We start from the raw sequence: 24,367 nt of genomic DNA on the forward strand, positions 1-24,367 counted from the left end.
CTTTTCACCATCAAGTGGCCAAAGTATTGAAACTTCAGCTTCAGCATCAGTCCTTCCAAAGAAGATTCAGAGTTGACTTCCTTTAGGATTGACTGATTTGATCACCTGAGCATTTATGAGGTCTAAAAAAGTGATGGGTAAAAATGGCCTTAGGTGAAGGTTGATATCTTACTGAATATAAGTAAGTGGTGGGAATGAGGAGGGTATAAAAGCAGAGGAGGTGCCTAGACACCAGACCCATGACACAGCTATTTAACAAAGGCCTGGGTCAGCCAGTTCAGAGGGAATTCTTAGGCAGTGTGTCCCAGTCTGGACACATGGGTGCAAGTTGAGACCTGGCTTCCATGCTGATATGTAACATGGTGGCCAATCCATCAAGATGGGAGAGCCAGACAAGATTTGAAGGAACGTGAAAGTGTTAGTTGCTCAGTCATGTCCCACTCTTTGTGACTCCATGGACTGTAGCCCACCAGGCTCCTCTGTCCATGGAATTCTCCAGGAAAGAATACTGAAGTAGGCTGTCTTTTCCTTCTCCAGGGGATCTTCCCAACCCAGGGATTGAACCCAGGTCTCCCGTATTGCAGGCAGATTCTTTACCATCTGAGCAGGATTTGGAGGGGTCCATGTTATTTCCTTATTGCTGGGAGAAATATCAATAACCTCAGATAAGCAGATGACACCACCCTTATGGCAGAAAGTGAAGAGGAACTCAAAAGCCTCTTGATGAAAGTGAAAGAGGAGAGTGAAAAAGTTGGCTTAAAGCTCAACATTCAGAAAACAAAGATCATGGCATCCAGTCCCATCACTTCATGAGAAATAGATGGGGAAACAGTGGAAACAGTGTCGGACTTTGTTTTTTGGGGCTCCAAAATCACTGCAGATGGTGACTGCAGCCATGAAATTAAAAGACGCTTACTCCTTAGAAGGAAAGTTATGACCAACCTAGATAGCATATTCAAAAGCAGAGACATCACTTTGCCGACTAAGGTCCATCTAGTCAAGGCTATGGTTTTTCCTGTGGTCATGTATGAATGTGAGAGTTGTACTGTGAAGAAGGATGAGCGCCAAAGAATTGATGCTTTTAAATTGTGGTGTTGGAGAAGACTCTTGAGAGTCTCTTGGACTGCAAGGAGATCCAACCAGTCCATTCTGAAGGAGATCAACCCTGGGATTTCTTTGGAAGGACTGATGCTGAAGCTGAAACTCCAGTACTTTGGCCACCTCATGCGAAGAGTTGACTCATTGGAAAAGACTTTGATGCTGGGAGGGATTAGGGGCAGGAGAAGAAGGGGATTACAGTGGATGAGATGGCTGGATGGCATCACTGACTCGATGGACGCGAATCTGAGTGAACTCCGGGAGTTGGTGATGGACAGGGAGGCTTGGCATGCTGCGATTCATGGGGTCGCAAAGAGTCAGACATGACTGACTGACTCAACTGAAGTGATGTCACTTCCTAGGCCATATCAGGGAAGAAAATAGCTACTGAAGAGCTAATTTATCTGGAAAATGTTGTCAATTTTTGTTTCCTGCTTAAAATAAGGATTCCAGAAGTGCTATTCACTTGTCAGCCAGTCAGTGGTTTATACAAGTTTATAATAAGGCTCCTCGAAGACAGGCCAATGGATTTACAGCAAACCTCTCCTGGCAACCAGCCCTCTCAAAGGAGACTTTAGAAAATAAGTGACTGCAACAAACAAACAAACAGCCTAAAGCGAAGGAGGGCTTCCTTCACCCCATAATCAAGAATCCAGGAATCTGAGTGTCTCTGCAGGCAGGAAGATGCTGCTGTTTACAGATGGCTTTGATGTCTGAGTGTTCTGGCTTTATGGTGTCTCAAATCCCTTCGAATGCACTGCAATTCCAAAAGAAGTCTTTACCTCTACACTGCTGTTTCTCTTGTGAGAACTCATTATTTTCCTGTGTTGAATTTTCCTCTTCCTTTCCTTCACCTTTGCATCAGGAACGATCCAGACCTCTTTTCATTTGTCTCATTTATCTGCCTTCTGTGGCACTCTCTCTCCCCTTCCAGCCTTGACAGTTTGTTTTTTTCCTCCTGTGGTCTCCCTTCTTTCATCTTCCCAGAAGCCCTTTCTCCAGTCTCCAAATCCTCCCAACCCCCACTTTCTTTAAGGAACTGTCTCTTTTGATCCCCTTGACAACAGGAGCCCCGTGTCAATTTATTCCTGTGGTTCGCAAGTGCCTGTATTTTACGTGTCCACCGGAATCAGCCTGAAAACTGCCTGTGGCAGAGTTCTGCTCCTTACAGAGATTGGAAAATCAGGGATGGGCAAATGCTCACAGCACCACCAGCATGGATGTGATGGATCAGAAGTGGCATCTCAGGTTCAGAAAACCACTGGGCAGGTCCTGTTTCCAGCATGCTCCCCTCCACCTGCTCACTGCTGGTGGGTGAGTGGACCATCCTGGATGTCAAGATCCAGCTTATGGCCTGGGGAGCCCAAGGCTTCCACTGCAGAATCCCACACTTGGAACACTACATCAAGCCAGCATGTCGAGTGACTCAGTTGAAACATGATTGAAAACATTTCCTTCAGCTTCCTGCAGATTCACTTAAAATGTCACCTGTCCTTATTTCCCTTTTATTACAGAGGTGGAAACAGTCTTTCATCTCCGTGTGCTTCCTCCAGTCCCTCTCATTGCTCCTCAATATAAACAGCATAAATTCCATAACTTGCTCAGTAAATGGATGCATTAAATGTAACCACCAGGAGCTGGTGTCTCTTCTGTATAAGGCATCGTGAGTAGGAGAGACGTACAGTGAATTGTGATTAAAAGAGAGTGTGACACTGCATTGAAGGTTGGCACAGGGGGCTGTTGGCACAGAAGGGAAAAGTGAGAGATACCTTTTCCCAATGGGAGCAGGGGGATTCCCAAGAAGGGGGCAGTGGACCTGGCTGTGCCTGGTGCAGGTACAAGAAATGACCCAGGGATGGAGGGTGGGGAACTTTAGGGAGGGGTCCGTAGGAATTTTGGGGGAGTTGGGGGGAATGGTAGAAATGTGGGGGAGCTAGGGAAAAGCTGGGACCCCACCCAGACCTGCTGATGTCAGAAACACATATTGCAAGGAGGTGGCTACTGGTCTGTGTGTTGACAAGCCCTCCCCAGGGTTCTGAGCATGCTCAAATCTGAGAACCACTGTTGTCATCACTAAAAAATCATGAAATGGTTCAGGACTGGCCTTGCTTGCAATGGACTATTTAGTTAAGAACCAACAGCTGTGCATTCCCCAGTTTTTCAGATCCCCAAGAACCCTCTTTTTGATCTTTGCAGAACAGAAGGGAATGAATGGAATTAGGACTGTGAGCCTTTTGTGGTCTTAGGAGTCAGAAGGCAGCAAAGGGACTGCTTCACAGGGCGGGCAGGATGGAGGGGGAATAGAGGCGTCATCGGTCAGAGCCCTGCTGGGGCTCAGCTGGCCCCGTCGACTGAGAGAGCACTCATTGTCTTCTACAAGGGATGTGTGTGGCCAGGCAGCTCCCCCTTCAGTGTTACTGCTCACTGAGGAACAGGTAAAGAACAAGGGGCCACATGGTGTGAAATAAAAATTGGATATGTGATCTGACAATGAGACACTGTTTGGACAGCGAGATCAAACCAGTCAATCCTAAAGGAAATCAACCCTGAATATTCACTGGAAGGACTGATGCTGAAGCTAAGCTCCAATATTTTGGCCACCTGATGTGAAAAACTGACTCATTGGAAAAGACCCTGTATCCGGGAAAGATAGAAGGCAGGAGGAGAGAGGGACGACAGAGAATGAGATGTTTGGATGGCATCACCGACACAATGGACGTGAGTCTGAGCAAATTCCAGGAGCTGGTGGAGTACAGGGAAGCCTGGGGTGCTGCAGTCCATGGGGATGCAGAGTCAGACACAACTTAGCAAACAACAATTGAACCACAAAAACAACAGACAAAGGAGCTCAAGAAGTAACCATGAATGACAAAGTGTTTGAACTGTGTACCATCTGGAGAGGCCAAGAACTTGGCCTTGGAGCTGATGGTCACCGTAGGCTGGTCAGACTTGGCAGCCCAGGAGGAGACGGCAACCAAGGGTGTGCTTGGAACACAAATGCAGAATTTTAGAAACAGGTTTGGAGAATGTTGTGGGATGAACTTGAGGTTAACTACTGCACACCAGGACCTATTTATTCTATTTCTAAACTTAAGGGTGGCTCTCATCTCATTCATTTGTTCACACATTCATTCAGTCATCCCACCAACAAACAACTGTTGAGTAGCTACTCTTGCTGCTGCTGCTGCTGCTAAGTCACTTCAGTCGTGTCCGACTCTTAGTGACCCCATGGACTGCAGCCCACCAGGCTCCTCTGTCCATGGGATTTTCCAGGCAAGAGTACTGGAGTGGGGTGCCATTGCCTTCTCTGGCTGCTTTTGCTAGACCCCTCCTTCTTTTGAATTCTGCTGTCCTTTGCAAATCTCACTCTCTGGGAGCAACAGAGAGTATTTCTCACCAGCTGTATAAGTTTATCAGTGGTTTCTGCTGATGGTCTAACAGAGGGATTCACAGCACATGTGCAGACCAGGATCAGTTTGTATCTACCAGCTCTGAGGGGTCCAGGAATAACCTCCACCGAACATCAGGGTCTCTAGATGCCCTGTATCCTTCCTAAGGGTCTATGTCCAATTCAGGCAGCTGCTGAGGAGGGGGCAGTGGCCTCTGAAGCTCAGCAAAGCTAGAGAAGACTTCTGAGACACCAACTATGCCAGAATGGTGATGGCTAAGTGTCCCAGAGCCTGGTAGTGGAGTCAGTCAGACAGAACTGGCAGGGACAGGCGAGATGCCCCGAGTTCAGACCAGGGAGACAGTGAGGAGGGCAATGTGGAAGTTTCTGTGGGGAAATGAAGGGCATAGCCAAAGCCCAGCCAGGAAAGAATCCATTTAGTGACTGACTTAGACAGTGTATTTAAAAGCAGAGACATCACAATGCCAATGAAGGTTCATACAGTCAAAGCTATGGTTTCTCCAGTAGTAATGTATGGCTGCGAAAGTTGGACCATAAAGAAAGCTGAGGACTAAAGAATTGATACTTTCAAACTGTGGTGCTGGAGAAGACTCTTGAGAGTCCCTTGGACTGCAAGGAGATCGAACCAGTCAATCCTAAAGGAAATCAACCCTGAATATTCATTGGAAGGACTGATGCTGCAGCTGAAACTCCAAAACTTTGGCCACTTGATGGTGAAGAGCTGACTCATTGGAAAAGACCCTGATGCTGGGAGATTGAGGGCAGGAGGAGACGAGGGTGACAGAGGATGAGATGGTTGGATGGCATCACTGACTCAATGGACATGAGTTTGAGCAAACTCTGGGAGATAGTGAAAGACAGGGAAGCCTGGTGTGCTGTACTCCATGGGGTTGCATAGATTGGACATGACTGCGTGATTGAACAACAACCCCAAAATATTGTTATTAGAAAGGACTGTGCTGTCCAGAGCATCAGAGGCGCCAGCATCCAGGGCAGAGCAAAAATCAGGGCTGCTATTCAAAGGACCAGCCTGCATATCCTAAAATGCTCTTCTGACCTTCACCCTTCCTGGCTGTCAAGGCAGCACACAGTGATGATTACAGATAAGGCTACAATGTGCTGCTGTCTATCTGTCTATGACATAATGAAAAGGAGACACAGATTGGACCTAATGGAAGGGTTCAAGCTTCAGAAATTACAAATCAAGTTACTTGTTCAAGATCATTTCTCCTAAATGTGGAGATGGGAATAATATCTAATTATTTTGAAGTCTAATCTAGTACTTTTCATGCTGTATCAGAATATTCTTCTTATCTGTAATTTACCTGCCACAGATACATTTAACCTAATGCTAATCATATTTGATACGTAATGTAATAAAATCCTGTCCAGTTATATTTTTACATATGCTCTTTATTTTCACATGTATGCAAGTTGCTTCAGTCAACTCTTCGTGATTCATAGACTGTAGCCTGCCAGGCTCCTCTTTCCACAGGATTCTGCAGGTAGGAATACTGGAATGGGTTGCCATTTCCTACTTCAGGGGATCTTCTCAACCTAGGAATCGAACCCACATCTCCTGTGTCTCCTGCATTGGCAGGCGGGTTCTTTACCACCAGCGGCACCTGGGAAGCCTTATTTTCACTGCAAATATTAAATATTCACACATGTATGACACCAAGGTTTCACTGGTAACATGCCTAGGGTACTCAACACACAATCAAATAAATTTTAATATTATCCTGTCATAAGCAATTTTTACCTTAATGTCCAAACTTTGGAAGCCAATCCACTTGTAAAATGTGATGCTGATATAAATAAAGACCTATGACTGGTCACTAGTCAATATCCAAAATTCTCTTTTGATTCCAACCTCGATGTTCCTATTTACTACTCTTAATTGCATTTCTGATCATACATTCCAACAATCAATGCACAAATATCACCCTTACCTCCAAGTTTATTGTGACCTAACAGTCAGTAACTTGTTTATAAGCTAACTGTTCTGAAACAGAACGAGAAAAGTGTCTGTCCTTAGGTCTCTTGTACTATGCCACGTTCATCCAGGCTCCAAGTGAAACCTTCAAAAGACACCATCTGAAAGGACTGCCAGCTGATGAATGGAGTTGGCCCTGATCTGAGCCCTTGGTTCAAGTTCAGCTGATGTCCTGTCAGGGCAAATAAGCCGAGAGGGCTGGCCTTTTCCCTGGGACTGGACAGAGACAAGCCTCCTGGGCTGTGAATCAGCCAACCTGTCTTCCCAGCATGCCCAGGTGTGGGCTGGTATCCCACACTCTTGGCGGCTCAGCAGCCTTTGTGAAGCTGGCCAGCATCTGCTCACTGCCCTTTGAGGCTGGGCACTAAGAGGATCGCCTGCTTAGGCTGGGAGGCCAGCCAGGACCCTTGGGGCAGGCAGGTTGGCAGCTCTGTTTTGGGGTAGAGAATTGAACTTCTAGGAAAAGACCAATCACATGGCTAAACCAAGAGGGCTGATCCAGTGGGGAGGTGGGTAGAGGGGCAGAGTATACCCCAAATAAAGCAAATAAGCAATGAGTGGTTTTGTGAAGGGCATCTGTATATTTTATACATGTGCAAAAAAGTAAGATGATAACTTAGTCATGTAGGGCTTTTTAGGGCATCCAGAGTTTTCCAAAGGAAAGGGACCCCCTCCTGACATGCATATTTTAACGTGAAGGTGAACAATGAGAAGTCCATGTGTTTACTTAACAAATATTTACTGTGCTGCTACTGGAAACATAAAGAACAACAAAATATGCCCTCTCCCCTCAGAGAGGTAAGGGGATTGTAAGAGGTTGAGAGAACAGCCCTATGTTATGCGGATGATCAAGACATTTTGAAATCAGTTTGGATTTTTCTTCTCTCATTATAGGGGAAGAGGTTAAACTTATCAATATGAGAAGGGATGACAATTCCTTAAATATTTGTCAGGCATGTTGGTCAAAAAAATGCTGAAAATCCAACTCTAGAACTAATTGATTACTTCATAAAAGAAATTCAAATTGTGTAATTTTTCACAGCTTAAGGAGAGAGTTCAAAATTAAAGTGAGGGCTTAAAAATTAAGTAAAACTAATTCCAAAGCCGCTCTTGAATTTCCTCTGACTGCGGAAGCAAGGAGGTCAACTTAATGCCCAGTTATGTCAAGGTTAATTTTACAATTTGAAAAGGAAGGGGTAGTAGGTAAAAGTGGACAGGTTACTTTATTTCCTTTAACTTTAGTGGGGCTAGTTACATTTATAACATGAGGCTGGAAGGTGCTGAAAGGGTTGTTGACCCTTTCCATGCACAAGCACAATCTTGGCATTTCCCATACATTAGCACATCTACTGCTTATAAGCCTAGCCAGCAGAGTCAGATAGCCAAGAGAGGCGGGGGGCCTCCACTGGACAGTCAGGAGCCCTCAGATCTTGGGCAGTTCCCTGCCACGTTGGGTATGTGCTCAGTCACTCAGTTGTATCTGACTCTTTGTGACCCCATGGACTGTAGCTCACCAGGCTCCTCTGTCCATGGGATTCTCTAGGCAAGAATACTGGAGTGGGTTGCCATTTATTTCTCCAGGGGATCTTCCTGACCCAGGGATCGAACCGGCGTCTCTTGCGTCTCCTGCATTGGCAGGCAGATTCTTTACTGCTGCGCTGGATGTAGAAGTCAAGTGGCCTCTGCTGTTTATTATAGTGTTGCTATGAAGGTCATTGGCAATAAGGCAGTTTTGTTTTTAAATGACAAACTAAGCCCCTGTAAGAGATCATCTCTGAAATATATACTAGGTTGTAATGATGCCTTGATTTGTTGGAATTATGGAGATAAGGTACTCTATAGAGTTAAAAGTATTTTTCAGATTGTTGCTGTTGTTTGGTCGCTAAGTTGTATCCAATTCTTTGCAACCTCATGGACTGGAGCCTGGCGGGCTCCTCTGTCCATGGGATTTTCTTCATCTTCCATTACACAGGCAAGTTCTTGGGCATCTTCCTGTGTGCTTACCATTGACCTTCAGGAGGTTTAATGTCTAAACTGGCTATATTCCTCCCTAAAGCCTGGAGCTGTTTTTTCCTCTGAGCAACTAACACACCTTCAGTTAATACAATGTCTCTCTTTTTCTCTCCTTCCTTCTTCCTCCTCCTTTTCTCTTAGCCTCTTTTTTAAGATTTTTTTTGCTTTTTTGATGTGGACCATTTTTAAAGTCTTTTTAAAACTTCTTACAATATTGTTTCTGTTTTTTAAGCTTTGGTTTTTTGGCTGTGCAGCATATGGGATCTCAGCTCCCTGACCAGCAATCAAACCGGTACCCCCTGCATTGGAAAGTGAAGTCTTAACCACAGGACTGCCAGGGGAAGTCCCTCCTATCAGCCTCTTTACACAAAATGTAAATCTGGAGCTTTGATACCATAAAATCAAGGCTTATTTTATGCAACACATAGTACTTTGGATCACTTAGTATTGCCTACAGTTAGACTGAATTGGTGACGCACTTGCATGACACAATCAGGCCAGTGTGAAATGACAGCTCGGCGGGCAGCCCCTCCTCCACTCAGTGGTTCAATCACCACATCTCTGTCTGCAGCCAGCCACCCTGGAATAAATCAAGGTTCCATGAACAGGACAGTGCAGCTGGTTCAGTCTAAGGCAGGCAAGGCCTCCTTTCAATAGCCCACAACTCGTTCATCCTTTTGACATTCAGAAGACATTTAACTGCAATCTACTGACTTCCTGCTGCTTCTCTATAGAGACAGAAGGGATACAATACCTTTTCAAGCCTCTGAAGTTTCTATTTTTAGTTATAAGGGCTCTGGGGACAGACACTTCTCTCCGGCAGGACAGAGAAAGCTCTAGGGCCCGCTGTAATAGCTCATCTTTTCAGTGGCAAAATGCAAGAGAATGCGGAGGACTGGTGAGGGAAAGTTCCCAGGCTTGAACGCAAGACAGAGTGAGTCAGCATTCGCTTTGCAGCAAGGCCGGGCTGTGTGGGGGGCTGGGGCCTGCTGAGTGCCTTTCATCACAAGGCGAGTGATGCTCACAGCTGGCGGATGTCCTCACAAAGACCCTCGGCCCCCTCCCACCCGGCTCGGCCTGCCCTGTCTGAGCAGTTGAACAGACAGTGTGCTGCCCACAGGGATGACAGCTCAGTGGCCAAGCCTGTAAAAAGCCAACACAAAGGGGCTGGCCACACTGATGTGTGTTTACATCCAAGGTGGCGTCCATTCCAGCCATGAAAATCCTTTGTTAGTAGTAGTATTATAGAGGCTAGTCATTTTATGAAACGGCTGATGCTAGAAGAAAAGAAAAGAAGACACAGCAAGAGGTGCAATGGATGAGGGGGACGAGAGGTGTGTGGGTTAAAGACCTCACTGCGGCTGTTACTTTCTCTAAGGGAGAGCACAGGAAAGAGGGTGAGGAAAGCGGGAAGAAGCAAATGAGAAAAGTGCAAAGCGCAACATCAGAATCCAGAAGTGGAAAAGGAAGTGCGGCTTTGCAGACTTTTTGACCCAGCCACGGCATTCTAGATAAAGTGGAATTGGAAGGAAGGTGGTCAGCTCCGAGTCACACGGAGGGCGTGACTTATTAACCAAGCCAATTCACCCAGCCCCTCAGTGACTGCAGGCTCCCAGGGGCAGCGCTGCCCAGCATGCTAGTTTGTGATGAGTTCAGGCCAGAACATTGGTCAATGCTGCTTCCTTCAGTGAGAGTTTGGCTGTGAAAACCATGTATGCCGGAGGAAGCAGCATGCCGAGTGGTATGGTTGTTTGCACTGTGGCCCAGACTTTCCGTCCCAGCAGCTGGCAATGAGCTCACTGGCAGGCAGTCAATATCTGCTGGCCATGCCGGGGGACCACTGCCTCAGCCGGCAGCTGGCCCAGCGCTCCCCTCCCTGGGCATGCTCGAGGCCACCGCCAGCTAGGGGCATGACCAGGACCGCTCTTCTCTTTGCCACTTGGCAAACTGTCTACCACACAGCCCGTGATTTGGCATTTAGGAAGAGGAATTAGGGTATGTTTCCACTGGGATGAAATTCATGAGTGTGGTCACGCCTATCTGTTTTCGATTTGCATGAAGACCAGCACTCAGGATCCAATCACGATTCAGAGACTGAAAATATGGTTCAAGAACTACAATCTGTAAACACAGAATCTGCCATAAATCCAAAGACTGGATTTTAGTAAAAAAGGTATTTAATCTAACTTTGCAAAACAAAAGTTTCCTACATGTGAGTGAATCACTTGCTGTACACCGGAAATGAACACAACATTATAAATCAACTATGCATGCGTGCTCGTTGGGTCAGGCGTGTCTGACTCTTTGTGACACCATGGACTCTAGCCCACCAGATTCCTCTGTCCATGGGATTCTCCAGACAAGAATACTGGAGCGGATTGCCATACCCTCCTCCAGGGGATCTTTCCAACCCAGCGATCGAACCCATGTCTTCTACATCGCAAGTGGATTCTTTACTGCCCAGCCACCGGGGAAGCCCAGGAAATCAACCATACTCCAATATAAAATAAAAGTTAAAAAAGTGTGCATGCCTTGGCACCATAATACTTAATGTGAATGAAGGCTCCCCCCGCCACCCCCACAGAGAAAGTGCCAGGAGGATGTGTGCTTGCTGGGTTTACCTTCCAGGTGACCCTGATGCTCTGGGAAGAGATGGGCTCCAGGTGGACTTCCTGAGGTGGGCCATCAGGAGCTGGAAAGACCAAAACCCACAGGTCAGTTAGAGATGGGTTCCAGCGTGGACTGAAACTTGCATAACAGGACTCAGGGCCAGAAGAAGGGCCACAGCAGCTTTCGTGGGAAAATCAATTTTGCTGAATCACTGTGCACAACAGTCACCCGGTGCTCACTCGCTTCTAGAGAGTGAACTTCGACACACATCTTTGTATTCTTCCTCACCTTGTCTTTGACAACTTGATGAATAAACCATAAGCTAATACACTAGTAAAACAGAAAGTGGTGAAACATCTCTTTGATCAAAGTCTATAGTGGCTACAAAGATCCCTCTGGTTCTTTTGGAGACGCTGTTTAGTGATATGCATTGGAGCACCTCAGGAGACTCAAACTACTTGGGGAGGGAAAAAAAGGATTCTTCTGCCTCTGATTCTCTTTGATGGTTTTAATTCTCCACTCTTTCCAAGAGAAAACTTACTAACCTGGGGCACTAGCCACAGAGGGCAGATTGGAGTGGAAGAGAAAAAAAACACACGCAATTCACACCAACCTATATCCAGTGGTGATAGGGGTGCCAATCGCCTGCCATGCACAGTCGATCTCTCTGTACTAGGAATCTACCCTGTATTACATACACAGTGTAAAGCTTAGAGGAGACGGCCTTGTCAGCAGGAGTTTGCAGTCTGATCAGAACAATGGGCTGAGCACACGGAAGCTGAGGTTATAACACAGCACACACTCAGGTGTCTTCAGAGAAGTGGAGGCAAAAGGGAACCCAGGGGTCAGCAGGGAGAGACCCCACTGGGTGACCACATATTGTTGGGAAGATAGGTTTACAATCACTGCTGAGCTGTGAACGGGCCATTTCTGTGGATGTGGAGATGCCAGTCTGCAGAAAAGTGAGGAGCACTGGGAGATGAGAAATCAAAAATAGGGAACAGAAACAAGACTGAAGGTTTGGAAAGAAGAGGAAGGGGAAAGAATAAGGTCATTTTAGCAGAAACGTATTTTCCATTTAACCGAGAAAGAAGTTTTGAGTGATTCCACAGTGCAGCTGCTAAGTTGATGGGCACTTGAATCTTTCTGCCTGAGTTCAAATTCTGGCTCCCTTGCTTAGTAACTTCGAGGTGTTTTGCAGGTGACAATTTTTCTGCACCTTTGCAGGTGACAGTTTTTCTGACAATTTTTCCTTCTCTGTATAATGGGATGATAGAATGCATGTCTGGGTTATGATGCTTAGAACATATAAGCAATAATGATGATTATTCTCACTGGGTGTTTTTATGGAGCACATCAAAGGAGAAATTCAAATTGCAAAAGGAAAGGTATACTTGAAAGAACAAGGTCCCAGGAGATTAGCAAGAGGACAGAGCAAGAGGGGAGGTGTTGGAGAGAGGGGGGCATAAGGCAAGCACCTCTGGGATGAGAGGAAGAGAACCCAGTGGGCAGGGAAGCAGGGTGAGTAGTGAACACCCAGGTGTATTTGCTCCTTAAAGAAAGCAGGTTCAAATCTGATTGTCTCTCTTTTCACCAAAATCATAAGGGACAAAGTCAGGGGAAGACTGGTGGGTGCCAGGAACACAATAGAGGCTTGGACTGTTGCACTAGCCTGTGGAAAAGGGTGTACCCGGTGCATGAGAGCACTGACCCACCAGTGGGGGTAGTTTCACTTATGAGGATAATGTGCAATGGAACCGTCACACCCTATCTCAATTGAGGCTTTATGAGACCACTGATGCTTGCAGGAGAAATGCCACTGGGAGAACTGGGGATAAACAGTGGCAACAGGTGGGAAGAAGTGGGTGCTGGGATTGTTACTAAGTTCCCTGGTGGTTCAGACAGTAAAGAATCTGCCCGCAATGCAGGAGGCTCAGGAGTTCAATTCAACTGAATGCAGGTTCAATCACTGGGAGAAGGAAATAGCAACCCAATCCAGTGTTCTTGCCTGGGAAATCCCATGGACAGAGGAACCTGATGGGCTACAATCCATGGAGTTGCAAAGAGTCGGACACGCCTGAACGACTAACACTTTCTTTTTCACTTTTATTCCACAGTCGGGGATGGCAGGACTCGGGGAGAATGCTAACCCAAAGGGGCGAAGAAAGGAAGCCAGTTTTCTAGGAAAGATGCTTTATTGCATGTTAGGAATATATATGTGAAGAGAAGAGGAGCTATTGTATGGAGGTGTCTGCTCAGCAGCTGGAAGCATTTACCAGAAGCCGGTAGACAGTTGGGCCCGCAGGCTGCTCCCTTCCGAACGGAAGCTCTCCCAGAAATCTACTCACCAGGTCTCCATCCTGGCAGGGGACACAGCCTCTGTCCTTGAATCACCCCCTCCAGCCCAGCAACGATGCCTGGCACCAGCTTTCAATTCTGTTCCTAAACATTAGTTCTGGTCTTCACTTTACCTCTTTAAAGGGGACGTGGCACGCTTCAGAGCTTCAGACTTCTCGTTCCTCACAATAACTTTGCACATCCTTGTCCTGCCTTCCTCTCCCGTGCGCCCCAACCTCCCTGCACCCCGCGTCCCAGCCACGTCCACCTTCTCAGGGGAAACCTATACAGGACTGCCCCCCCAGGCAGGTTGGAGCCCACCTTTTCCCTCCACCAGTTTCCTGCCTGGGCCCAGGAGCCCCTGCTTCAGCTTGGGAACCTGTCACAGCAGGCTCGGGCGTACATCTGCATATCAGTCTTTCCCTCTTTTCCTAACAGACTCAATCAAAGCTGTGTGGTCTTAGGAACCAAGTCTAGAGTGAGTCCTTGCTTTGATCAGTGCAGCGCTGTGTGGATGCTGAAACCCAGGGCACTCTTCTCTCTCCCTAGTAGGTCACAGGGACAGTGAGTTTTCTCGGGGTCCTGCAGCCTCTCGGATTTATTGATTCTTTAGTGCAAAGACAGTGCTAATGCTGAAGTTAATTTCTATACCCAGGGTGAGGGGCTTCCCATGTTGCACTAGTAATAAGGAAAACCAGCCCTTTCTGCAGGAATATTTCCATATCAGATGCAATGAAAGCATGTGGAAGAGATTTCTCTTTAACACAGAGAAGTTCTGTGGTCAGCAAGAAGCACGTGGTGCATGCATAAAAATCCTTGAAAAAAATTATTTTGAGGTCTGACGGCTACACTGAGGCTTGATTATTTTAATTTAATTGTGCAAAGTCAGACTGAACATGGAGACTGCTGGTTAAGAATCAGAGGCAGTGCAGAGTACCTCCCATTCTGGATTCTTTGTCCTTTGTTGTAGCCTTTTCAACGGGTTGGCTGGCAATAGTCAGCTGTTATTTTCTTGTTGAGATATATTCATAATCAAAAACAAGTCACTAGGAGAGTGTTCAAAAATGCCCTTGATTCTATCAGAAAACATTAAGTGTGAACTTGGGGCATTTTGTGTTTTCAGTCTGGTCTTGCATTTTAAGAAGTTCCCTGTGAAGTGGTCTGGGGACATGGGATAATCCCTGTATCCAGGACAGACCCGACATTTTTGTGTGTTTTTTTTCATCCCATGGCATAGCATGTGGGATCTTACTTCCCCGGCCAGGGATGGAACCCACATCCCCTGCTTTGGAAGCATGGAGTCTTAACCACTGGACCACCAGGGAGGTTTCGTGTGTGTGTGTGTGTGTGTGTGTGTGTGTGTGTATGTATGCTTGGTCTTTTGCCAGGCTCCTCTGTCCATGGGATTCTCCAGGAAGGAATACTGGAGTGGGTGGCCATTTCCTCCTCCATGGGGTCTTCCTGACCCAGGGATCAAACCTGCATCTCTTTTCCGTCTCCTATTGTCAGGCAGGTTCTTTACCACTTGCATCAGCTGGGAAGCCTGAAGCCCCAGAGACCTGACAGTTTATACAGAACACACAGCCTTTTTGGCTTAGTCTATCAAGACTTCTGTGGTTTGTTAGTAATTTATTTATTAGTCTGCTTAGTCTCTGACGTGAAAGGATTCAGATCTCTCCTCTCTTAAAATACAATCATCCCACTCCAGTACTCTTGCCTGGAAAATCCCATGGACAGAGGACCCTGGTAGGCTGCAGTCCATGGGGTCGTGAAGAGTTGGACACGACTGAGCGACTTCACTTTCACTTTTCTCTTTCATGCATTGGAGAAGGAAATGGCAACCCACTCCAGTGTTCTTGCCTGGAGAATCCCAGGGACGGGGGAGCCTGGTGGGCTGCCGTCTATGGGGTCACACAGAGTCGGACACGACTGAAGCAACTTAGCAGGATCTATATTAAAGGCAGAGACTGAAAGAATTTTACACACATTAGAGCTTTGCCCAATATAATTAGGAAGAGCTTTTGTTTGGGTGCTGAATTTTCCACTTTAAGTTTCTAAAACATCTAAGACAAGCCTTTTAAAAATGATATAAAAAATGATGCTGGAGAAGAAAATGGCAACCCACTCCAGTATTCTTGCCTGGGAAATCCCACAGACAGAGGAGGTGGTGGCCTACAGTCCATGGGGTCACAAAAGAGTCAGACAAGACTGAGTAACTAAACAACAAATAAATCAACTATGCTTCAATAAAATACAATTTTTAAAAATGATATAAAACATTAGTCTGCTTCCAGAATTTTAGTGCTTTCCTTACAATGCCTAGGCTGTAATTTTTTTTCATGGATCCTCATCTCATGGCAAAAGGACAATTTCATAAAATTAGAATCCAAGGCAGACTGAATTCCCAGTGCTGACATGATTGAAGACTAACCATTAGGTATCCACTGATTTAACTATATTTGAAAATTGTGTTGACGTTTAACATTTAAGAATTTATTTAACAGTCTTGAATTGAAATTGAACTAAAACTAGAAAGAATAATTTTTTCTTCTGTTTTTTTAAACCAGAATATTTACCTTATTCCTACAGGAAGAGCAGGCTAGAGGTAAGAATTACTGATGAATGTGACTTTCCAAAATATACAGTTGCTGCATTTTTTTTATAGAAACTGAAACTATTCAATTTGTAAAAGAGTAATGAATGAAGAGTATATTTACAGTTCCTAATGTTTATTCTAGGCAAGGCTATGTCCTGCCTGCATGCTTAGTCCTGTCTGACTTGTGACTCCATGGACTGTAGCCCTCCAGGCTCCTTTGTCCATGGGATTTCTCAGGCAAAAATACTAGAGCGGATTGCCAATCCCTTTTCCAAGGGGTCTTCCCAACCCAGGGATCAAACCTGCGCTGCTGACATCTCCTGCATTGCAGGAGGATTCTTTACTGCTGGGCCCCAGGTAAAGCCTCATGACAAGTGCAAATTTCTGTGAAAAATGATAATTCTTTACCACTAGCGCCACCTAGGAAGCCCACTAATTCTGTTAGGCTGAAAATACAAGGTGGGCAGGCCCTTCCTAACTGTCAAACCCATGGTGGTCCCCGGTAGCCTCCGGTCTGGACGTCTGTTTTTGGTCCTTCCCACAAAGGCAGGACAAGCTGATTTGTTCATTGTTGTGTCTCGGGTGCCCAGAACAGCACGTGGCACATAATATATGCTGAATGAATAATAATTTAAAGGAATAAGCTATTTATTTGATAAATAGTCACTAAATGAATTCATCCTCTCCCCATTTAGGTATCAACTGTTCTTCAATTTATTTGGTTCTTACTAAATTCTGTCTTGGTCTCCTATGCCCAGCAAAGAATGTTCTGCTCACCCAGGCTACTTCTCTTTTTTTGGCCATACCAGGCAGCTTGAGGGATCTTAGTTCCCCTGCCAGGGATTGAACCTGTGCCCCTGGAAATGAGAGTGTCCTTTCCTAACCTCCTGATGCCAGGGAATTCCCCAGGCCGCTTCTGTCAGAGGTGAGCATGGTGTTGTAGACTCTGTCGTTGTGCCTCAGTCCTTCTTTGCCCATTTTTACACCCCGGTCTCTGCCCAATTTTGGACCCAGCACATGGTAGACCCTTAGTAAATTCTCCAATGAGGAACCAGAGATAGAAGTTCAGGAATGCCTCTCACTGGGTGACTCAGCCCAGCCCCATAAGCAAATAAGACCCAAGCCTCTGGATGAAGCCAGGAGACTGCTATGTGGAGAAGAAAGTAATTTGACAGCAGAGGGGAGGCACTGTACAGAATAGGAGGCACGACCTCGGCAGGCTCCAGACGCGGGCAGGAGCAGCTTACATGACGAGGAGGCGGCAGGAAGGGAGGGTCATCACTGCTCGGGCCACGAGGAGCCTGGTGTAGCTTCAAGGTAGTAAGGGGGTAGGGGAGACCTGGGCCTACACCTTATGGGCTCCTTTCCTCAGCAAGTGGGTGGTGAGAGGCATGCTTGGGTGCCCTAGACTTGGGCACTTGCATGCGTGCTAAGTTGATTCAGTCATGTCTGACACTTTGTGACCCTATGAACTGAAGCCCGCCAAGCTCCTCTGTCCATGGGATTCTCCAGGCAAGGAAACTGGAGTGGGTTGCCATGCCCTCCTCCAAGGGATCTTCCCCATGCAAGGATCGAACCTGCATCTCTTGTGTCTAACCTGTGTCTCTTGGACTGGCAGGCAGATTCTTTACCACTAGCGCCACCTGGGAAGCCCTTGGGCACTGCATCACCATAAAAAAAATGAGCGGGTCTATGGCTTCTAGAAGCTTCCATCTGGGGATTCTCACTGCTTAAGTGATGATCTCATTTCTTTAGGGAAAGATGGCCATAGGGCTGGAAAAGATTCTCTCGAGATGGCTGCAGCTCCTGAAAGAGGTGCCTTTGGGGATCCTCCAGGAGGTGGCAGGGACAAGCCCTGTCACCCCAAGCAGAGCTGGAGAGGGAGGCTTTGGTTAGGAGAGCTGCCCTCCTTTCTACATGAGTCACACGTAAGAAAATGGCTTTCTGATTTCAGTCATACAAACCTATGCAGCAAGACAAGGCAAGTTCTGGTTTGCAGCTTTTCTTTGCTCATGCCTGACCTCCCCTCGCATCCTCCCTTAGCTAGTTTGAAGCGTGAATGATGAGTTGTGGGGTGGCTGGTGAAACCCCAACTGTCAGCCCAGGAGCCAGGGGGTGGGGTGCTCTGTGTTCATCTGTCTGCAGAGATACCTGAGAGTGGGCTGCACAAAGGTGACCGGTGACCAGGAGTAGCTGTTCATCTGACATCCTGAGCTGGAGAGAGAAGCACTGCCATGGCAACGGCCAGCTACAGGGAGATCACAGAGGAAATGGCAGAAAAAAACCCACAGCACCTGCATCGGTCATGGTGATGGGGAAAACGGTGCAAAATGCACCACTGGAAACCATCCCTGCCTTGAGAAGGCCATGGAGGTGGGCAGAGTCAGAAAAGTGGCTCAGAAGAAGGAGAAGGCTCAGCCGTGACCCAGAGCTTTCATTTTGGGGGTGACTTATTCTCCCTAAATCCCCAGCATGATGAAATTCCAGGAAGTGAGTGTGTTGTTTACATCAATATTTAAATAAGACTCTATTTTTGTAAGAGCTTATTAACACTCATTTCCTACTTATTTCAGAACCGTGCAAAGTACTTTCAGAAATTAGGGTTTTTTCCAATTACCCAACATGTTGGTGGTGAGGAGTAGAAAGACATCATTAAGTGAATCTTGCAGATGAGAAATCACACAGAGAGAATTTCCAAGCATTAGAAGTGGCTCGCCCTCAGACTGAAGCAGAAAGCTATCCTATCTCCCACCCTTAAAAATGATTTTTCAAGAACTGATGTATTCCAGAGTTGAAAAATGAATACATAGGTGCAGTTCAGGAAAAACAATAAATGTTAACCTATTTCCTTGAGGACAATGTTGACTGTGCATAAGAAAGGAGTGAGATTTTGGCATTTGCTTTCATCCTTCTTGGAATTTAACATAAAACATATTGTTGGAAATGGCAAAAGATATATCACAGGATATATCAAATGATGCTCATTATAGTAGTGTTTATGATAATGAAAACTTGAAGAGAAATGCAAATCAAAACTACAATGAGATGTCACTTCATACCAGTCAGAATGGCCTCAAGATGTCTACAAATAATAAATGTTGGAGAGGGTGTGGAATAAAGAGAACCCTCCTACACTGTTGGTGGGAACGTAAGTTGATGCAGACACTGTGGAAAGCGGTAGGGTTGTCTCTTACAAAACTAAAGAATAGAGTTGCCATATGATCCAGAATCCTCACTCCTGGAAATATATCTGGAAAAGATTAAAACTCTAATTTGAAAAGATACACACACCCCAGTGACCATAGCAGCACTATTTACAATAGCCAAGACATGGAAGCAACCTAACTGTCCATCACCAGAGGAATGGATATAGAAGACGTGGTGCATATGCAAATGGGATATTACTCAGCCATAAGAAGGAACAAGACAATGCCATTTACAGCACCATGGACGGACCTGGAGATTATGGTACCAAGAGAAGTAAGTCAGAGAGAGATAGATATTGCTTATATGTGGAATCAAAAAATGATACAGACAAATTTATTCACCAAGCAGAAACAGGCTCACAGACATAGAAAAAAGACTTACAGTTACAAAAAGGAAGAGAGGAGGGGAGGTAAATTATGAGTTTGGGGTTCACAGATACTTACTACTATGTGTAAAAGAGCCAAACAGTAAAGACCTACTATATAGCACAGGAAACTATTCTCAATATCTTGTCATAAGTTATAATGGAAAAGAATATATATGTATATATGCCTGCCTATATATAACTGAATCGATTTGCTGTTCACTTGAAATCAGCACAACATTGTAAATCAACTATACTTCAATTAAAGAAAGTAACGAACATACCTAACAATATGGGGTTTATTAAATAAATGGTGGAAGGCATGATTCCAAATTTTAGGAAGTCTTTAAGAGATATAGATGAATGATGTCTGTTCAAAGTGCAATTAGGGAGGGTAACAGAGAAGTGAGCCTTCACTGGTGGCTCAGTGGTAAAGAACCCGTCTGCAATGCAGGAGACACTGCTTTGATCCCTGGGTGGGGAAGATCCCTTAGAGAAAGAAATGGCAACCCACTCCAGTATTCTTGCCTGGGAAACCCCATAGACAGAGGAGGCTGGCAGGCTATAGTCCATGGGGTCTCAAAGAGTCACACAGTACTTAGCGACTGAACAACAACAAAACAGAGAAGGAAGAGAGTCAAGAACAACTGCAGTTGAAAGATGCAGCGACCTCTTGTGGAAGGTCCATCATTTGGTGATGATCCCCTTAATCTTGGAGACGAGAACAAAGCTCTGAGCCCAAGCTTCCACCTTCCCTGCAGCAGTTGAGGGTGGCTGATCAGTTCTGAGTGCAGGCAGGAAAAGAAAATCTAGGTTTGGGGCTGGATACTCTTTCTCCCCCTAAAGATGAGCCAGGCTGTGGTCCTTTCCCTTTCCTTCTGCAGAGAAGCCCTAGGGCAGCTCGCTTCCTTCTCTTCTGTAGGAGGCAGGCTGGCAGGTGGTGTCCACTACCCAACTGCTTAGTCCTCTGCAACCAGGTTATTGCCACCCCAGGTGACCACGAGCAAGCTTCTCTATCGAAGGCTGTGTGTCTGTATGTGTCTCTGTCTGTGTGGGTGAGCGTGCACGCATGCATGTGTGATGGATAATTTAGTGTGTGATATCCACGTATCCATCAATAACTCTAGGTGGTAGAGTCTGTTTTGTCTTCAAAATGCCTATCTCAATCTTCGACATTTTCAACATAACGTGAAATACTTTGTCATAGGAAAAATCAGCAATACCATTGATGATGGGAATATTGTTGTTTCCAGTCAATAAAATTATCTGTACCACCTTCCCCCAGTCCCCAAACAGAGAATATTCTAGCTATTTTCTAGTTAAGTGATCCTTCCTCCCCTGACTGCATAGGCACTTGGGCAAGACAGGCTCTCAGCTCTCCTGTCAACCTGGATTCCACGCATCCAGACAAAAGGGCTGTAAGAATAGTGTGGGTTCTTTAAATCTCACCAGATCATTAGCCTCATGTGTCTTTCTCTTAAGTCTTGGGTGTGAGAACCTTGACCTGAGTCCTGTTTGAAGAACAGTGCCTTCAAAGTAGGCAGAGAGTGCTGTCTGTGTTTTTGATGGGCGTGGAGCTACAGAGAGCGTTCATCATGGCTGTGACTTTGCATTAACGATCTGAGCCCCACCAGCCCGCTCCCAGAGGTCCCCTGCCCATCAGACGTACCTGCCTCGTCCGCGGTGATGGACAGCTCGTTGCTAGGCTCACTCTTGCCAATCCGGTTCTTGGCGTACATGCGGATGCTGTAGGTGGAGGAAGGGTGGATGTCAATGATGGTGGCCGAGTTCAGCTGAGGGGAAACGTCTTTGGTTCTCTGAGCAGAATCCCAGGAGTCTTTTGGGTTTTGTTTTTCAAAAAAGAAGAGATAGAGACATGAGTTTTTTCCCTCTGCTTTTGAAAGTTCACAAGTAGGAATTTTTTAAAAAAGAAAGAAGGAAAGAAAAAAAGTTACAACTCAAAGTGAATTCTCCATGCAATGCTGCCAGTATTCTGGTGGGCTAGCCATCAGAGGGGATGCAAAACTAAACATTCAACACCCACATTGTGGGGTACAAGGCTGCAGGCAGCTGGTTTCAGGGAGTTTTGTCCGAGGCAACACAACAGACTCCTTGGCAGACATCACAGAGGAAAATAGAAGCGGGGGAAGCTTATTCCAATGAAGTGAAAGTACTTCCAAGCACTCATAGTACAAGATGATTAAAAAAAAATAAGTATGGTTTGAGCAGCCCTCCACCCAAAAGAAAAAAAATCCCTAGTTCTTAAAGGTATATGAAAACCAGCAAAGCCTTTAGCCGTGTCAGACCCCTTGTTCTCCAAAAGGAGGGTGGTAAAAATGAAATACATAAAAACTAATCTGTCTCCCCCATAAGCACTGGTTATTCAGTGTACTTTTCAGTTCTAAGGTTTGAAATCATTTTTGTCTCCAATCCTTTACTGTAGGAATTATTTTCAACCACAGCTAATTTTAAAGACAGGGCACGCCTTCTGCAAAGAGTTGCCATTGAATCCACGATGGTGTGCACCTGCTGGCTTTTGGGCTTCAACCGATGATGAACACATAGATGAACAGTTCTTATTTCAGAAAGAGTTTGAGCAGGTGCTGATCGGGATTGGGAGGGGTCAGGAGATGATTGTGGTTGTGGAAATACCAAGATCCCCCTGAGATGGTGGCAGAGAGAATGCAAGCATACTCTCATGCCCCCCTGGCCATCCCAGGATCCTCTTGCATTTGCTCTGCTGAGCTCATTAGACTTTTAAGAACTGCACCTAGAGTCTGAGTTTCCTGCTGAATTCTAAGCCCCGTGAGGGCACGGACCATGCTGGCCATGTTCAATGCTGTAGGCCCAGTGCTTGCACAGAGCCTGGCAAATAATAAATGCATATTTCCTAGAGGAATAAATACATGGCAAATAGACCTCCAGGTCCTGGGAATGACCCCATGCCCCTTTCCACATTAATGATGGCCATGGAAGTCCCAAGGGCTGCTCTGACCAAAGATCACTGCAAGTGCAGGAGATTTCCTGGACTTGTAGGGGGAATATGTGGCTTCAAGTCTTCCTCTGAGGGCTCTTACAGGGTATGGAGTGTATAGAGATTAGCTACTGGTATTTCCTGAAAGCAACAGTACCTTTTGAGTCCAAATGATTGAAGGCAGAAGGGCATGACAGAGAAAAAGAAGACACACTATTGATGCCTTGTATAAAATAGATAACTAATGAGAACCTACTGTATGGCACAAGTAACTCAATGCTCTATGGTGACCTATATGTAAAGAAATCCAATGACAAACCTAGACAGTGTTTTAAAAAGCAATCACTTTGCCAACAGAGGTCCACATAGTCAAGGCTCCCAGTAGACATGTACACGTGTGAGAGCTGGACAGTAAGGAAGGCAGAATGCTGAAGAATTGATGCTTTCAAACTGTGGTGCTGGAGAAGACTCTTGAGAGTCCCTTGGACTGCAAGGGGATCCAACCAGTCAATCCTAAAGGAAATCGACCCTCAATACCCTTTGGAAGAACTGATGCTGAAGCTGAAGCTCCAATACTCTGATGAGAAGAGCTGGCTCATTGAAGACCCCGAAGATGGGTAAGATTAAAGGCAGAAGAAGAGGGTGACTGAGGATACGATGGTTGGATGGCACTACCAACTCAATGGACATGAACTTGAGTAAACTCTGGGAGAATGTGAGAAATAGGGAAGCCTGGTGTGCTGCAGTCCATGGGGTTGTGAAGAGTCAGACATGGCTTGGGGACTCAACAACAATATGTACACATATAGCTGATTCACTTTGCTGTATAGCAGAAACTAACACAACATTGTAAAGCAACTATACTCCAATAAAAATTAATTTAAGAAGAGAAGATTCTGCAAAATAACAAATTATAGAAGAACAGAAGAATCAGATTCAATAGAGGACAAGTGGTGGGAAGGAAGTTCATGCCAACAGAATGATGTATAAGTAGGAGCCTTGTGCCACAAAAAGAAAGTCAGGTCTTCTGAAGAAGATAATTAGGATGACAGGGAGAAACTCCAGGCCCTGTATGATGCAGAGTCAGTTGCTAACCAGCCCCAGAAGGAAGCTGACACCTGTAGGGTTTGATGGTTCTTCCTAGGCTATTATGGAGCCTTCTGGAACTGACATAGCCATGGAAACATGCCATACTCCCTGAGGTGTGTCTAGGAGATGGCTGAGAGCTTGCAGGGATATAGTGAGTGCCCGTCTCCTTCTCCTGCCAGGGAAGTCATGTGTATAGCCACTGGGGAGTCACCAATGTGGGGGTCTCAGGCAGGAAGTGCATGGTCCTTGGAGAAGGGACTGTATTTTTAGCTTCTTTCTTGCAATGATTGGACTTTAAAAGAAAAAGGTGATGTCAGTGATCATAACTCTTAGACTATGGTTCAAAACACTACAGGGTGGGCTTTTCAGGTAAAGATCAAGAGGATGAGAAAGAGAAACACATGTGTTATCCTGAAGGATTTTAAAGTAACTGAAGGAAGAGGAAAGTCTAGTGAAATTCCCAAACACACTCTAGCAAGTGATATGAAATCAAAAGAAGAACACAACCAGGGTATGGCTACCCAGGAGAAGAGCTGAGAAAGGGGCCAAAAATGCCACTTCTGATCTCAGATGCCAAAGTGCACATGGACTGGTTGTGGGTTATAAACAAAGTGTGCTTGAGAATACCACACTGAGCACTAAAAACAGACCCCAGGGAAATCCTGACACTTGAG

At 45.8% G+C, this 24,367-nt stretch overlaps 1 protein-coding gene across 1 annotated transcript in view; it reads right to left on the reverse strand.

Annotated features, from left to right (window-relative positions):
• The window catches only part of DSCAM (DS cell adhesion molecule), a 678,525-nt gene that overhangs the window by 125,532 nt on the left and 528,626 nt on the right, over positions 1–24,367 (reverse strand). The window contains exons 15-16 of the mRNA XM_052645681.1: positions 21,300–21,467; positions 11,138–11,208 (exon numbers count right to left, since the gene is read on the reverse strand). Of these exons, the coding sequence (XP_052501641.1) occupies positions 11,138–11,208; positions 21,300–21,467 (239 nt within the window). The remainder of the gene's footprint in view (positions 1–11,137; positions 11,209–21,299; positions 21,468–24,367) is intronic.

The sequence above is a fragment of the Budorcas taxicolor genome, chromosome 1 (genome assembly GCF_023091745.1).
Source record: "Budorcas taxicolor isolate Tak-1 chromosome 1, Takin1.1, whole genome shotgun sequence".
In the NCBI taxonomy this organism is placed as follows: Eukaryota; Metazoa; Chordata; class Mammalia; order Artiodactyla; family Bovidae; genus Budorcas; species Budorcas taxicolor.